This window comes from Aptenodytes patagonicus, chromosome 4, assembly GCF_965638725.1.
Source record: "Aptenodytes patagonicus chromosome 4, bAptPat1.pri.cur, whole genome shotgun sequence".
NCBI lineage: Eukaryota > Metazoa > Chordata > Aves > Sphenisciformes > Spheniscidae > Aptenodytes > Aptenodytes patagonicus.
The window spans coordinates 26,772,559-26,789,195 of NC_134952.1; the positions used below are offsets into that span (position 1 = coordinate 26,772,559).

The 16,637-nt window shown below is 38.5% G+C and overlaps 1 protein-coding gene across 2 annotated transcripts in view; it reads right to left on the reverse strand.

Moving 5' to 3' along the window:
* Positions 1-2,169: 2,169 nt before the first annotated feature.
* The window catches only part of PDS5A (PDS5 cohesin associated factor A), an 86,301-nt gene continuing 71,833 nt past the window's right edge, over positions 2,170-16,637 (reverse strand). Inside the window, exons 29-34 of one of the 2 annotated variants that reach the window (XM_076336121.1) lie at positions 15,534-15,596; positions 9,604-9,749; positions 8,280-8,385; positions 5,210-5,562; positions 3,950-4,100; positions 2,170-3,370 (exon numbers count right to left, since the gene is read on the reverse strand). In XM_076336121.1, the coding sequence (XP_076192236.1) occupies positions 3,335-3,370; positions 3,950-4,100; positions 5,210-5,562; positions 8,280-8,385; positions 9,604-9,749; positions 15,534-15,596 (855 nt within the window). In that variant the 3' untranslated portion in view covers positions 2,170-3,334. The remainder of the gene's footprint in view (positions 3,371-3,949; positions 4,101-5,209; positions 5,563-8,279; positions 8,386-9,603; positions 9,750-15,533; positions 15,597-16,637) is intronic. The other variant, XM_076336122.1, reaches the window with a different exon arrangement.

The window sequence follows — 16,637 nt, forward strand, 5'->3', positions numbered from 1 at the left end:
AAGTACATTTTTGGTAAGGGTTTGTTATTTATCAGTTCTAAAACTGAAAGGCTTTTCAGCACGTGCAGAAAAGATTTGTAATGCATATTATTTTTCCTGTTTAAGATTGCTCTAGAAAATATTGTTTTGTCTAAAACAACTATTCAGATGTAATTTTGTTGTGTGGTAGAGGTTTAATTTAGTACGTTACAAAGTATGTTCTCAGAACAGCCTTCCCGTCTTACTGTTATGAAAGCCGTGCAGTCCAGGCATCAGAGGACACAAAGAAACAGAAATAAATGTATGTCTGCTAAGAAACAAAGCCACACTTTTATGAAGATGGGAACTTAAAGATGATGAGAACTTAGCTCCAACTATGTAACTGAATGTGAAACCTCAGCACCTTTAAATCCTACACTGGATAAAAGCCATAAAGACTGGGTTTTATCTGGCTTCCTTTTATTCTTTATCGCACGTTAACAAGTGAAAAACTCTGAGCATCAGTTTTCTTTATTACAGTAAGAGAATCCCCATTCTTATGTAAAATATTTTAAAACTCATATATGGCCAAGTACAAAACCCCCAGCTCTTTCTTTGGAATAATTTGCCTTCAATTCCACAGTTTTATACTGATTACTCTTCAATGGATTTTATTTTTAAAGCATCAGAAGAAGTACTAGCAATGCATAAATTACGTATGTATAAAATTTATGCCTGTACCTCCCTGTATTTGTTACAAAGGCTGACGGTTCCAACTACTTGCGATCACAAGCGAGACTGCTGTAAGGACCCCTGGCCTTAGGGGATACTGTTCTTACAGAAAGATGTCCATCGCTGAGGCAGCTCTGAACTGTACCATGGGTGCTCTCAGGACTTCGGCGAGGGAGTAGCGGGGGGTAGGCAGAGGAATTCTGTACGTGGCCTTGTCTGGGGCAAGTTCTGAAAAAAAGCCAGTGGGCCACCAGCAGACCTTTCCTCTAGTTTGTATGCTGCATTTTTGCTCAGCCAATTATGCCCAGCATAATTTGCTGAATGAATGTACCCATTTTCTTTGCCTGTACTGATAATCAACATACGGAACTAACTCAAATGTCCCCTTACAGAAAACAGAAGAAAGAAACTCTATGTAACTCTGCTTGTAAGAAGACAACTGAACACCCTGCTCTGAGCATGGCACTGAACCTTCAGAAACCTCTTCTAACCTAAATCATTCTATGATGATTCCTTGAGTAACTTGACATTTGAACTGATTAAAAACTGACCAAAAAAGGAAAGAGAAGAAAAAAGATAAACCCCCCAACAATTATCCACTTCACAAAAATCAAAGCTTTTGGAAGCAATTCTGAGTATTTGCAAGATTTGTCAAGTCCAGATTTCAGATCATTGTTAGAGGCACACCACTAGGTACCAAGCTCATTTCTAAAAGAGAGTTTCTTTTTTAGGTAGCACCTAAAAACTTCTATCAAAAACATTTTAAAATTGGTTTAAACCAAAATATCGTAACTTTTGCACAGGGAAAGTATTTGACCAGAGCACTAAAAAGAAACCGCATTATGATCAGTAAATCCATCTTGTGAAATTATTTCAGTTTTAGGAATCAAAACCCTGATGGATGTGTAATTAAATGCTTTTAAAATCTCCCAGTCTCCCTCTGTCAAAAGCATTTCAAATCCTTCAAGTCAAAGCATCGCAGATTGCTTTAGAAAAAGAGTTGCATATACTGCTTTGCAAAGAGAGTCTGATTTTCTCTGTTACAGAGGAAAAGTAACTGTAACACCAGTTAAAGACTCGGTAAGAGAGACTTAGTCATTGTTTAACAGCACACAACCGCACCCTATCCACTTCAAGAGAGCAAGTAATCCTTAACTAGTGTCAACAGTATCCAGCTCTTCCACAACGCATCAAGGGATTTCAAAACAATTTCCCCAAAGAGAAATGGGGAACTGAGGCACGGGGAAACAAAGTGAACTGTTCGCTGTCACCATGCAGACCAACCCCCTTCTTCCCACACAACTTTACAAGATAAAGCACTGTAACTTCACCTAAGAAACTATCTTTTTAACTATGTAACTGTCTGCATTACAACTTCTTTGCTCAATACAATACTTCTATGAACATCCAAGACCACGCACAGATACAGCAAGTAGTTTTCCGTGAAAGAAAATAAAAAAAATTAAAAAGACTGCCACATGACACCTAGAAGCGTTTATTTTATGCAACAAACTTAAATATGATCATGTGTACATAAAAGTGTACACTGTATCTATGCTGAACAATGCCAGGAAACATAATATTGATGCAACAATCGTCTAAAATAAACATTAAAAAATGAGCCTGGACAGGAAGACAAAATGCAAAACAGACTTACTTCCAATCAGCACAATGCTTAAAATTGAGAGCAATCCTAAACATTTCCAACTTTCCTTACAAAGCTGCCAAAGTCCAACTATTTTTAAAAATTGATTTTTTTTTCTTTACATCAATAATAAAAATCTGGTGACAAACATTATAAAATCAAATGCTGGACTGTCTTTACTCCTTTAAAATTTAGAATATTCCAACAGAACCGCAGGAGTAAAAACACTTAAAAGTGATATATGTTTTTATAAAACAAACATCAATATGTACATTTATTGCAAATTATATTAAACTAAAATGGAGGGAAAATTAAAAAATGAAATGTCTACTTGCGAATTAATAATAATTTTAAGTGATTACTTTCCCACTCTGATAAAAATCAGAAAGCAACATTTATAAAATTGCCACCACATGACTTTTCATAGCAGGGAACTGAAATCTGTACATCTTATTTTTGCAGAAAAGTAGGCAGGCAGAAAGAATTATACATAAAACAGTCTCCAAAGGTAAAGCAAAAAAATTTTTTTGTGATTTTTTTTTCCTCTAGTCTTGTTTAAAATCCATTCAGTAGACTTCTACTTTTTCTGTGACACATGGGAATACCTGGCTCTAGGATCATGAATTTCCAATGTCAGTGTAAGGACCTCCTCTGACTTTCTTTAAAAAAAAATGCAGCATGAAAATTAATGGTGTAAATACACTTTTAAACTCCAGAATGCAGGAACTGGAACCAAGTGTTAAGCAATTTGCTTAATTATTGACTTTTCATAAAAAAAGTCTCTGGGGAAATAAGTACAGATGCTTTTAGCCTCTTTCTCAAGAGTTTCTGCTTTACATTTCCATTGAGAAGGATTAATTTCATGTGAAAGGGAAGCATAGTTTTCCTTCTGGTTTCAGAGCTGAAAGCTGTGTGTTTTGAAGTAATTTCAGTTCCTGTACAGGAAATTTTGTGAATCCTAGTTTTTGCAGAAGCTTGGAGCATGCCATTATTTGGCCTTCATTTCCTCCCTTTGCGAGCGAGTTTTCTTTTTACCTTTTCGGGGGGAGAAAAGGAAATAAAAGTTAATCGTAAGGACATGGAAATTACAATTGATTCTGAATCAAAATCCTACCTATATCGTTTACATTTTAGCTTTTGCACTCTTAATACTGTGATTCTTCCAACTCTATCTTGTATCTTCTCAACGATTACGTAATTAATTGAATATACCTGAATTTCCTTATTGTATAGCATAACTTCCTGATAAACTTGGAAATACGCAAGTTGAATAATAATAATAATTCCGTAACTGAGTAATGTTTTTTCAGCATAAACAGAAATACATTTCCACAGCTTTCACTGGAATCAGAGAATAAGAATGGTAACTTGTTCTAATTAACTGTATTTAATTACCCAGGTTCATTAAAACAGCCTGTCTTAAGAACAAGCGTTACTTCAAATGTTTTTCAAATATTTATAGTAACATGTACATGCCTACTTAAAAGCAAAAAAACCTATCAGACAGCTATTTTTACATACATTTTTCTACAAGACAGAAAAATTTCTTTCATTCCTTATTGTATAAGCTACAATAAAAACACAGAATTGTCCTATATAAGATGCCTGCTACACCTTAAGGAAGCCTCCCTCTGCTATCTCTGTATCCTCAGTATCTTCCTGGCTGCTCCCACAGGCCTTAAAAAGATCCATTGCATTTTGGGAATATTCTGGACTTGAGTCTATCTCCAACAGTGAATCTCCATCACTTCCAAGCACCTGGCTTCTGAAAAATGTTAACAATGTTTTGGTATTTTTTCCAAGAAAAACTGAGGTATTAACATGTTTCAAAGAAGCTATCTGATACAGGTGGCTTATTTAAGGCTATGGATAGTGCAGTTTGTTATGAAGACTTAAAGAAATTTGATGCATAAAACAGGTATTGCAAGGCAGTACACAAATACTACTCTCTTGAAAGACTGAACAACAGTATATGATCCTTGCTGTGAGAGGAAAAGGTAATTCTGTTTGATCAAGGTTCTCTGCAAGATCTTCAATTTACAAAATCTCTAGAAAGAAACCATTCCAATGATTCTTTCTTCCTTTAGGTTAAATTGTGATTTCTTCCAACACGCTGGTTTGCTGACCTTATCTTATTCTCTACAACTCTGGACACTTTTGCATTAAAATTATTATTGTATCAGATTCAGCTAAACAAATTTCTCAGTGTTTATGCGCGTTTGTGGTTTGTTTATATTGGAAATCGAATCACCACCTTCAAACTCTGGAGTACAGAAAAATGAATTATCATCCAAGAGCTGTTTTGTAGTTTACGCAGTTCCAAATTCTGCTTTCGATTTACTTAAAATATGTATTAAAAATTAACAGTAAACAAGCACAGACCCAAAATATCAAAAAAGAATTACAGTTAGAATTACAACTTGTTCTGTTCATTAAAAAATGGTCAATTTTCAAGCCTTCGTTATCAATGAACTGAAGCAGAGCAGAGCACCTGAATTCCTGCGTACCTGGCATTACTGAATGCACCTGAAATACCCTCAACTCTTAGTTCTTTTACACAGCAAGGCTAGTAAGGGGAATCAGGATGCAACAGACAAAAAACCCACAATTTGGTGAAAACAGGTTAGATTATCCTGTTCTGACCAAACAAATTCAGTTCTCCAATTCCAGCTGCCCTGGTACTTAAATTTGAAAAACAGAACAGAGCACAACACAATATATGTTGGACCATGGTGTTTATAAATCATTGTGGTTTAGTTGTGCCCTTTAACATATGCTAGACCTATTACAATTACAATTTCAGGGTCTATCTTGAGACAGGAAAGGTCCACCCCACCCAGGCATGGGTTTTTTTTTTTTTTAATTTATTTTTACCTTTGTAGATCAATTTGTCTCTGTGCTGCTGCTGGCTTTTTTGCTGTGTCTTGCTGTTTTGGTGCTTTGGCGTTACCTGCCTCTAAACTCCCTGGACTTTCTTGACTGACTGCTGCCCTTTTCCTTCCCCTGACAGGTGGTTTATTTGTTTCCTCATTTTTTGCAGTGGTACCCTGAGGTTCAGGTTTGGGTGGACGCCCTCTCCTGGTTTTTGCTGCAAGTGATGGTCCTGTTTCATCTACATTTTTTTCTTCTGGTTTTTGATGAATATTCTCAGTTCCAGATGCTGATGCTGTTCTTTTTTTCCCACGTTCAGTGCTGTTTCCTTGTGTAGCCTGATCAGAATTAATCTCCTAGAAAATAAGTGTCATGAATGTGAAGGAAAAAAAGATTCCCAAAGGCAAACTCAAATTGTTACTTCCCTCTGACAGAAACATGAGTTTATAAAATAGCAAGTAAGCGTACTTATAAAAACACATCACATGGGCTTAAACCTAGTAAAAACTTTTACTAAATGGGATTTCAGATATTAACCTTGCAAAAAGATTTTCTACACTGTGTGTAATGTTAATATCTGCACCCAATGTATCTTTTAGTTGCTTGAAAGTGAGATTACAGTAAGACTAATAATCTCAGCTCCTCCCGTGACAGTTCTGGACAAGCTCCTTTACTGCCTCTTTGCCAACTGACAGGAGAGAACTGAGGAGCAAGAGTAATGATTCTGGTACAGTAAATGATATTTACTTCAATATATGCAAATTTTGAGACCAACCTTCAGTAAAGGTGCAGATTACTAAACCCCTAAATACCAGTAAAAGGAAAAAAACAAGGCTTGCAGGGAATAAGAGGGAGCAAGACCTAGTCACAAATGAAACTTGCCGACTTTGTTAATTCTTTGTCATGTCTGAATAGGTATGGCCTACATGCATGTTTTTCTCGTTACACCGAACAAGGTAATGGAAGTGATCAAACTTCATGAAGCAGCGTCTGTATGTGTGAAACAGAAAGGGTGGTGGCAATGTAGGTCTCTACACAGAAGAGTATTCATATGGAAACAAAGAGGAAGCAACTGGATGCTGGACCTTCATTTGAACACTGGCTTCCGAAACAGTTAGGAGGAGGGGCAGAGAAAAGCGTACTGAAGAAGTATGGCTGGGATGACTTCGCAATTTCAAACACACCAATTAAGGCCACTCACTACTGCAAGTGCTGTGTCTGAACCAAGGACTTTTTTATTAAATATTCTACCATTGTTTCTTAAATGTTTAAATAAGTCAGGCAGTCTTCGTAATCTTTATTACTGTTCTAGCAGCTTCATAGCAGACGTTTACAACTTCTATTCATAAGAACTTTACCGATAACCACTCTTTGAAAATTTCAACTGAAGTCAGGTTTCAAGAACCTAGAAAGCATTTTTGAAGATTTATTTCATGAACTCCTTGCCTAACTTCTCTAACTTTTCAGAAGAACCCTATTTTGGGGAAAAAGAAGAAAAAAAGGAACCATACTTTGAAATTTGGGAAAGATTTTTTCTTCTTCATTAGCTTACAGGTTTGAGTATCACATGGATGTTATTTTAAAAGACTAAGAAAAAACTAACTTTTCTATGTGATGATACAAATCCAAAACACCTGCTTATTACTCTGATTTCATCTAATCAAAAAAGACTGAGTAGATATGTAACTTATTAAAATGCGTACAGCATGAACTATCTATGTATCCCTACATTATTACAAAAATCTATTTTGATTTTAGAATCACAGAATCATCTAGGTTGGAAGTGACCTCTGGAAATCATCTAGCCAAACCTTCTGTTGAAAGTAGGGCCTCGGGGTTTATCCAGGGCCCTTGACAAGCCAAGCCATGAACAGTGACATTCCACTTTTCTGGGCAACCTATTCCAGTGTTTAATTTTCCTCACAATGTAGATTTTTTTTTTTTTTTTTGCTTGCATCCAGATGGAATTTCCCCTGAAGTAACTTCTGCCTGTAGCCTTTTGTCCTGTCACCACGCAGCCTTGAGAAGAGAGTACTTCCATCTTCTCCATAAATACCTTTTAGATATTGAAAGACTGGTTAGATCCCCCCAAGGCTTCTCTCCTCTAGGCTGAACAAGCCCAACACTTTCAACCTTTCTTCATACAACTTCTCCAAGCCTTTATCATCCTTTATCAAGGCCATATCATGGCCTTCTGCAAAGCTCTCTCCAGTTTTTCAATATCTGTGATGAACTGGGGAAGACACAATATTCTGGACACAGTATTCCAGGTGTGGCCTAATGAGTGCCAAGTAGGGTGGAATAATCACATCCCTAAATCTGCTGGCTGTACTCTTGCTGATGCAGTCCAGGACCCAGCTTGTCCTCACTGCTGCCAAGGCATGCTGCCGACTCGTGCTCCACTTGTCATCCACCGGGATGGTCCCCGAGGTCCTTCTCAGCCAACCTACACCCCAGCCAGGCAGATCCCAGCGTGTTGTACTGCTGCTTGAGTTTAATCTATCCCAGGTGCAAGACTTCACATTTACCTTTGTTGAACTTCATGCAACTGTATGTTTTGTAAGTTAAAAAATCATTATGATTTAGGCAAGATCATCTCTCTTCAATGGAAGGGGGAAAAAGCATTAAAAATCCTCAAAGTTTAAATAATATTTTAGTTGTGACATAATCCAAAAGTTAGATGTTTATTTCATGCTAGAGGACCACCTGAAATTTTCCTGGCAATATCTTCAGTTAAAGCCACAGGTATCAACCTTCACTCTGAATCACAGCCTTACTGGAAAACATAGAATAAAGGTGGGAATCTTTTGGAATTTTAGAAAAAAGAAGGAAGTCCCTTCCAATTTGCCTGTGCTATTTTTGAGCATATAAGCTTTATTAATTACTTCAGATAAAATAAATAGTAGTTTTGAAAATAAGGGGTCTTCTATTGGGCTAGGGAAGTGATATAACTACACGAAATGAAATCAGACATTACCAGTTCCTCAGAGACCACCTGCAGCGATGGGTACTGAATAAGCCCCCAATGCCAAGCTTATTCTAGAGATACAGTCCATAAAATCCCCAGACATACCTTGTTTTTCACAGGTTCTGTCTTTGCTGGTGTGACTGAAATAATCCTCACGGGGTTTTCATCATTTTCACTGACCCCAGTTTCTGATATATCCGAACTTTGTTCCCTGGTAGCATAATTGAAGACAAAATAAAACCAAAATACACAGAACAAAAGAAGAAAAGCGTTTGCAATTATTTAAACAAACAAAAAATCAATGCAGACAGGCTAAATTAAAAAATAGTTGAATTTGCCTGAGTCCACACTTACATTTTCTTTCCCAGAACTGGGAAAGGTCTGAAAGGGATTGGCTAGTCACTGAGCCAAATCCCTTATCACAGACACAATGCCATATAATTCTTTTTGCAAACTTAAGACCAATGCTCTAAACTAAACGAGGCCGTGTTCTTTTTCCAGATAGAAAAAGCCGATACTGGCAAAGGTAGTAAACAAAAATAAAGACCAGCAATGTTCAAACTTTACGTTAACTTACACAAACATACAATAGTTTTAAAACCAAAATAGTTTAAAAAAGAAAAAAATCAAGATTATTACAGCATATATCATGCATACTTATAGAACAAATTCTGAACGGAGTTATACTTCCCTTTGGTTTTATGAAATGTTAGCATCTAGAGCTGACTCTCTCTACTTACTTTAACCCTTTATCTTAGCCAGTTAATCAATTCCAAAACAAATTAAACAATCTTAAAATTTGGAAGTGTAAACTGTTTCTCCAGATTTATGACAAATTTAAAAACTCTGGATCCACATAAAAATAACACTTACTAGAAGAAAGACCGAATATTACAATCACATGTTGCATCTTTCCACTGAGATTCTGGTCCTCTTCAGCAAGCTCATTTTAATTGTTCTTAATCTTAAATAGGTCAGAATATTTCATCTACATCAAAAATGTTTCTTGTTACCAATCAGGATTAATCCTAATTTATACATCAAAAATGTGTGAGTTGCAAAACCTGTTTAGTATGAATTATGGCTGGTCTCTTCAATTAATGTATTTTCTGATGTAAAAATATTATGAATATTAACCACCAAAATTTCAGACAGTATAGTGTCTCTTCTGTTGTATTATATGTAATCACAGGCAGGCCACACCTAAACACTGTACCGAATTTTTGTCTACTAAAAAAAACCCAAAACAAAAAGCAAAGAGGGAGATTTTACCTACAGAAAACTATTATATTTTTTTTAAATGGGCAAAATAAGGACACTCTTCAAACACACAGGCACATACACCAAATCATTTCCTGTCCTAAAACATGCAAGCACACTGGAGAACATGAAGTAAAGAGTTGATGAAAGAAATTTCAAACTCCTGTACCTTGATCTGTTTCCTGCAGAAGAGCTCAGCTCAGAGTTTACACTGATATTGCTTCCAGTCTCTGATCCTGTAGTTCTAATATACGGTCTCCTTCCAGTTGCAGATAATGGTTTGTTTACTGTACCTAATACACCAGTTGGTTTTGGCTAGAAGAAAATGTTTACATCTTAAAAAATGGGAACTTCAGATACATATTTAATTTTAAAAATATTTTCTTGAGTATTTTAAAATACTTTTTCTGGATTAACAGTCTCAATCACGATGCCATCAGTTTAGAGCTACAGATCTCATCGTTACTTAAAAACCACTGTCTATCCTACTTTTATTTCTTATAATTTAACAGCACTTCATCAATTGCCTTGCTCTCTCTCATGCTTTGAGGGGATAGCAGCTGGAGAAGTCTCAACAAAAGCCAGAATGTTAGGTAATATTACAGGACTGAAAGGATGTGACAATATCCTTTCAGTCTCAACATGGTTGAGAACCTCTGGGTAAGGATGAAGGGGAAAGGACATAAAGCGGATGTTGTTGTGGGAGTCTACTATCGACCACCCAGCCAGGATGATAACACCGATGAATTGTTCTACAAGGAATTAAGGGATATCTCTAGATCAACTGCCCTTGTCCTTATGGGTGATTTTAACTTCCCAGACATCTACTGGGAATATCATACAGCGGAGACAAATGGGTCCACGAAATTTCTGAAGCATGTTAAAGATAACTTCTTGGTGCAGGTACTAAGGGAGCCGACTAGGAAAGGTGCCCTCCTAGTTTTGTTGTTTATAGACAGAGAGGGACTTGTAGGTGAAGTGGTGACTGGTAGCTGTCTTGGTCACAGTGACCACAAAGTAGTTGAGTTTCAAATCGTTGCTGATAGAAGAAAAACTGCCAGCAAAACTTCGACCCTGGATATGGGGAGAGCAGACTTCAGGCTGCTGAAGGAGCTAGTTAGTAAGGTCCCCTGGGAATCTGCTTTTGAAGGTATTGGGGTCCATGAATGCTGGTCACTTTTTAAAAGCCACCTCTTAAAAGCGCAGGAGCAGGCAATTCCAAAGTGTTGGAAGTCAAGCAAGTGGGGCAGAAGGCTAGCTTGGCTGAGCAGGGATCTTCTTCTAGAACTTAGGCGGAAAAGGAAAGCATATGGACTTTGGAAGCAAGGACAGGTGACATGGGAGGACTACAGATATGCTGTTTGCCACTATAGGGAGAAAATTTGTGCAGCCAAAGCTTGATTAGAGTTCAAGCTGGCCAGCAGTATGAAGGACAACAAAAAGGGCTTTTTAAAATATGTTAATAGCAAAAGGAGGATCAGAGAGAACATTGGGTCGTTGCTTGATGAGGTTGGTCACCTCACAAATAGGGATGCAGACAAAGTAGAGACATTTAATGCCTTATTCGCCTCTGTTGTCAACACCGATGATGGGCCCTGGGACCCCCAGAGCCCTGTCTTGGAAGACCGTGACCGGGGGTATGATAAACTCCCAGCCAACCCTGACCTTGTTCGAAACTTGCTGCTCCAGCTGGATGCTCATAAATCTAGGGTACTGAAAGAACTAGCTGATGTCATTGCAAGACCTCTCTCCATTATTTTTTCAACGGTCTTGGGAGTCTGGAGAGGTCCCAGTCAACTGGAAGCTGGCAAATGTCCCAATTTTCAAGAAGGGTAAGGAGGAGGACCCTGGTAATTACAGGCCTGTCAGTCTCACTTCAGTGCCTGGTAAAATTATGGAGAAGGTTATTCTGGGAGTTACTGAAAAACACTTGAGACACAACGCAGTCATTGTCATAGCCAGCACAGGTTCACAAGGGGAAAGTCCTGCTTAACCAACTTAATTTCCTTTTATGACAAGGTCACCCATCTAGTTGACGAAGGGAAGTCAGTAGATGTGGTGTTTTGGATTTTAGCAAAGCTTTTGATACTGTCTCTCACAGTATCCTTCTGGATAAACTGTCCAGCACACAGCTAGACAAGTCCATAATAAGCTGGGTGAGCAATTGGCTGATGGGTCGGGCTCAAGGGTTAGAGTAAATGGGGTTACATCAGGCTGGTGGCCAGTCACCAGTGGCGTTCCCCAAGGCTCAATTTTAGGGCCAGTGCTCTTTAATGTTTTTATAAATGATCTAGATGCAGGAGTTGAATTTGTAAGTAAGTTTGCCGATGATACTAAACTAGGAGGAGCTGTGGACTTCCTCGAGGGTAGAGAGGCCTTACAGAGATCTGAATAGATTAGAGAGCTGGACAGTCACCAACTGTATGAAATGTAACAGGAGCAAGTTCCCGATTCTCCACCTTGGTCAGCGTAATCCTGGTTATACATACAAACTGGGGGACAAGAGGCTAGAGAGCAGCCCCACGGAAAGAGATCTGGGGGTTTGGGTTGATGGCAAGTTGAATGTGAGTCAACAGTGTGCCCTGGCAGCTAAAAGGGCCAACAGCGTCCTGGGATACATCAAGCACAGCATAGCTAGCTGGTTGAGGGAGGGGACTGTCCCACTCTACACGGTCCTGGTGCGGCCCCACCTTGAGTACTGTGTGCAGGTTTGGGCGCCTCAATGTTAAGAGGGACATGAAACTATTAAGAGTGTGTCCAGAAGAGGGCGACCAAGATGGTGAAAGGCCTTGAGGGCAAGACTTAGGAGGAGCGGCTGAGGAGGGAGAGGGAGAGGGAGAGGGAGAGGGAGAGGGAGAGGGAGAGGGAGAGGGAGAGGGAGAGGGAGAGGGAGAGGGAGAGGGAGAGGGAGAGGGAGAGGGAGAGGGAGAGGGAGAGGGAGAGGGAGAGGGAGAGGGAGAGGGAGAGGGAGAGGGAGAGGGAGAGGGAGAGGGAGAGGGAGAGGGAGAGGGAGAGGGAGAGGGAGAGGGAGAGGGAGAGGGAGAGGGAGAGGGAGAGGTGACCTCATCGCAGTCTACAACTTCCTCAAGGAGGGCAGCGGAGGGGGAGTGTTGATCTCCTCTCTCTGGTGACCAGCGACAGAACACAAGGAAATGTTATGAAGCTGCATAAGGGGAAGTTCAGATTGGACATTAAGAAAAGATTCTTCACTGAGAGGGTGGCTGCTCGCTGGAACAGGCTATCTGGGGAAGTGGTCATGGCACGAAGCCTGTCAGAATTCAAGGAGTGTCTGGACGACACTCTTAGTCATATGGTTTAGTAGTATTTGAGCCTGACCCATCAGCCAATTGTTCACCCAGCATATTATGGACTTGTCTAGCTGCGTGCTGGACGGTTTATCCAGAAGGATACTGTGAGAGACAGTATCAAAAGCTTTGCTAAAATCCAAAACACCACATCTACTGACTTCCCTTCGTCAACTAGATGGGTGACCTTGTCATAAAAGGAAATTAAGTTGGTTAAGCAGGACTTTCCCCTTGTGAACCTGTGCTGGCTATGACCAATGTCACAGGTAGTCCTGTGATAAGCAGGGAGTTGGACTTGATGACCCTTATGAGTCCCTTCCAACTTGAGATATTCTGTGATTCCAACATCCTATATTGGCAAAGGAAAGCACCTCCAGAAAAGGCTTTCCAAAATGTAATGCAGAATTAGGTTCACTACAACAGTAGGAAATGTGTACACTTTTACTATACAGAAAGGTAGTGTAAAAATATTTAACACCATCTATCTATTCTGGGGCTCTCCGATACAGTGATGGTATTTTAGATCTTGCTGTGACTGGTGTCTGTTGACCAATTTGGTCAGGCTGGGTAGGCAGCAGGAAGTTTTTTATTTTGTCTCTGGAGAGGAGTCAAGGAAGTTTTCATAACTGGCATGTCACATTCTTCATGTAATTTTACATTTCCTCAGAGACCAAGTTAATTTATTAAGACACTCCCACAAGAAAAAATAATTCCCATGTGTGGAAGTTATGAGGGAGCAGGCAAGAGAGAGATACCACAGATGCTGGAAAACATTTGGCTAGCAAAAAAAAGCAATGTTCTCAGTAAAAACTGCCTGTTACTGAGCACATGTTCAGTAGCTGCATCATCCTAGTGCTAATACTGCACAACATTTACTTAAACATATTATTCTTACAATATTTTATTTGCTCAATTTACAGAGTATTTTATAAAAAGTAGGAAGCATTTGGCACAGCTAATAGGAGAGAGAAAAATATTTAAGAAAGAAAAGAAAGTGCTTCTGCGCAACCAGCAGGTTGCAAATTTCTGGCACCTACTGCCATAAAAGGTTGTGAAGACAGAGCATCAGGAGGTTCAAAACCAGAGCAGATAAATTTGGGAACAAGTCCATAAGCAGATATCAAAACCAACAGGCACAGATGCACAGTCTAGCATCCCGTTATAAAAAATTATGAATGCTGGGGGAGTAAGAAGGGAAATCTACTGCAGAAAGTGGCTAGACTTGTATGCTCTCCCTAATCGTGTTGTATTGGTCCCTCTGGAAAAACAATACGAGGCCAAAAAGGACCGTTGGTCTGAGTCAGTGGGGTATCCTTACACATCTGCGTTTTCTGAAATGGAAGTAGGCAGAAAAAGAAGCACATGTTTGTGTATTCTATTAGAGCACGGAAGAAATGTTTGTTTTCCCAGAACACAGAAAATTACTTAAATAATACTAGCTTGGTATGGGACATCCCTTCCCCCCAAATCTAACTCTGTTTTAACAGAATGCAGGAGAGAAGCCTGTCTTATACCAGTAAGATTTTTTTAGTTAAGACATAGCTTTAGTCTACATTGCTGGAAGCCTTATGGAAAGAGAAATGTTTACACAGCCAACTAAACTTGCTTCAAATGCTTCATTCATTACATTTGAATATTGTCAAAGGTGAAACAATTACAGCAGACAGATACCTTCTTCTGAGGATATTTAAAGCACCAGTCTGGTACTGGCTGCTGCTAAAGAAGGTGGTCTTCTGTCTGCCTCCTCCCTTCCTAACGTAACTCCAACCCAGCTCACTGAGTAGCATCCAGGCTGGTGTCACAGGGTGAACATGAAGCAAGGAGAGGCAGGATTCTGCCAACTGAGCAAGCCTCACCCACACGAACTGCTCTGATAGAGGAAATTTTTTGTATAAATGAAAAATCAGTGTGAGAAGAAGCAATTTTAAATGATATGACTACCTACAGAGCAATTGTTTGTCTCTACTCTTACAATGAACAATTACCACAAAGTTCTGCTCTAACTGAAGACTTTAGAAACTAATGCAGTAACAGTTCATGGAACACAGAACATGAAAATTAATAAATGCACATGAAATTTATATTAAAACCATGATTTATACTGTTCTCAGGATTTTTAGATTTTATGGGTCAGCCAGCATTCTTTCACTAAGCTTGAGAAAAAAAAAACTGCTAATTTTTTTGAGTTAGACTAAAAAGCATTCTGACATAATTTAACCAGAACCTAGGAGAGAGAGTTTCAGAATCCCAAGAAAGGACAGCTGATGGTAAAAGGTATAAAAATAGGTTTCTGGTTTTTTGTTTTTTTTTTTTTTTTGTGCGTTCCCGCCAAAAGACTTGGTATTTTCTCTCCCCTGTGAAGGTATCAGCCAAATTATGTCTGAGATAAAATGAGACATTCAAAAGGGTGTAGACATTTGCAGTTGAATTTTAAAGCATTAACAGCTATATTAAAAATATTGAGATTGAAAATTTAAGACCTCCAATGCTAGTGGTGTTACAATTCAGTATCTGCATCATAACTTTGTCATGCTTATCTGAATAATGGAAAAACCTGTAGTTATGTGAAAAACTGTAGTCAATCAAGAACCTATGCCTCAGTGCACACGTAACAATCTTGGTGTTGTGTACTCACCAGGTAGTATGTTAAAGGCATTAATTATGCCATCAAATAAATGAATCACAAACTACTGTACACAAACTCTTAATGCAATTTTTAAACTACAGTAGTCCAGGACATTTAAAAAAATCACGAGTAATATTCAAAGAATTGTAACTTGTCAAAATACAGTACCTTTCCTGTCAAAAGAAGAACCCTTATCTCTTCTGAAATGTAATTCCTGTCATTGCAGAAGTCCTGTATATAAAATAAAATAAAAATCAGTTTGTGTTTGATCTCTCAATCTTGCTGTTGCTTTTTTATATACACATGATTGACTTCTCAAATTAGATGCTACTATCAAGTGCTACAGATATTTCACACCATGCAACTTGCTCACAAATGAATCAATCTAATAAAGACAGGTCAAACTAGTATTTTGGAGGAAATCTGTAGTGAGCATTACTGAATGACAGTATGCCATACTTAAAGTTAGGATTAACATTTTTTCTTCTTGAATGACATGAATCATTTGAAGTGAAGCAAAACTGCCCTCCCTATTTTTTCACTTGCATCTTTTTAATGGGAAGTCCAAAGAGAGGAACAGAGGTGGCCGTTTTCTCTAAACGACTTGAAAGTTGCTACTTTTGTCACTCTGAGTACAGTTTACACAGACCAAAACACTAAATCTGAATGCAGGTAGCTATCACAGACACCAGCTCCCTGTCACCATGGCATCTGCCGTTTTACAATTAAATAAGCAAACTAAATTTTGCTTAAACAGACTCTGGAAAGGCTGTTAATTCACAGTCTAAGACATTGAAAAATGTGAAATGTATTCTTCAGTACAAGCAAAACATCAGGTCTGGTCCAGAGAATTACTTCGGTTCCACTTACACTTTTTAGAAGTATGCCTCTTAAAGAACAGTAGTGCTATTGCTACCAGTAGAGCTGTACTCACCAAGACTATTACTAGGCAATAAGAGGACCAGCTTGTACAGCAAGCAAAATAGCCAAACAGCTACTGACAGATATAAACATACCACGGATAACATAAAAAAAGTTCCCTTTTTCTTTCTAGTCTGCTTTGCATTCTAATTCAGACATACAGTTAGAATATACATATATTCCCATATATTCAGATGCACCTGTAAAACACTTTAATGAAATGATCTAGCAATACATGCTAACATATCAGTATTTATTCTAATTAGCTCTCACCCAGTTACAAACATTTCTGGCACACGTTCACAAAACATAGATAACATAGCATATAGGCGATGTTAAAAAATTTAATTG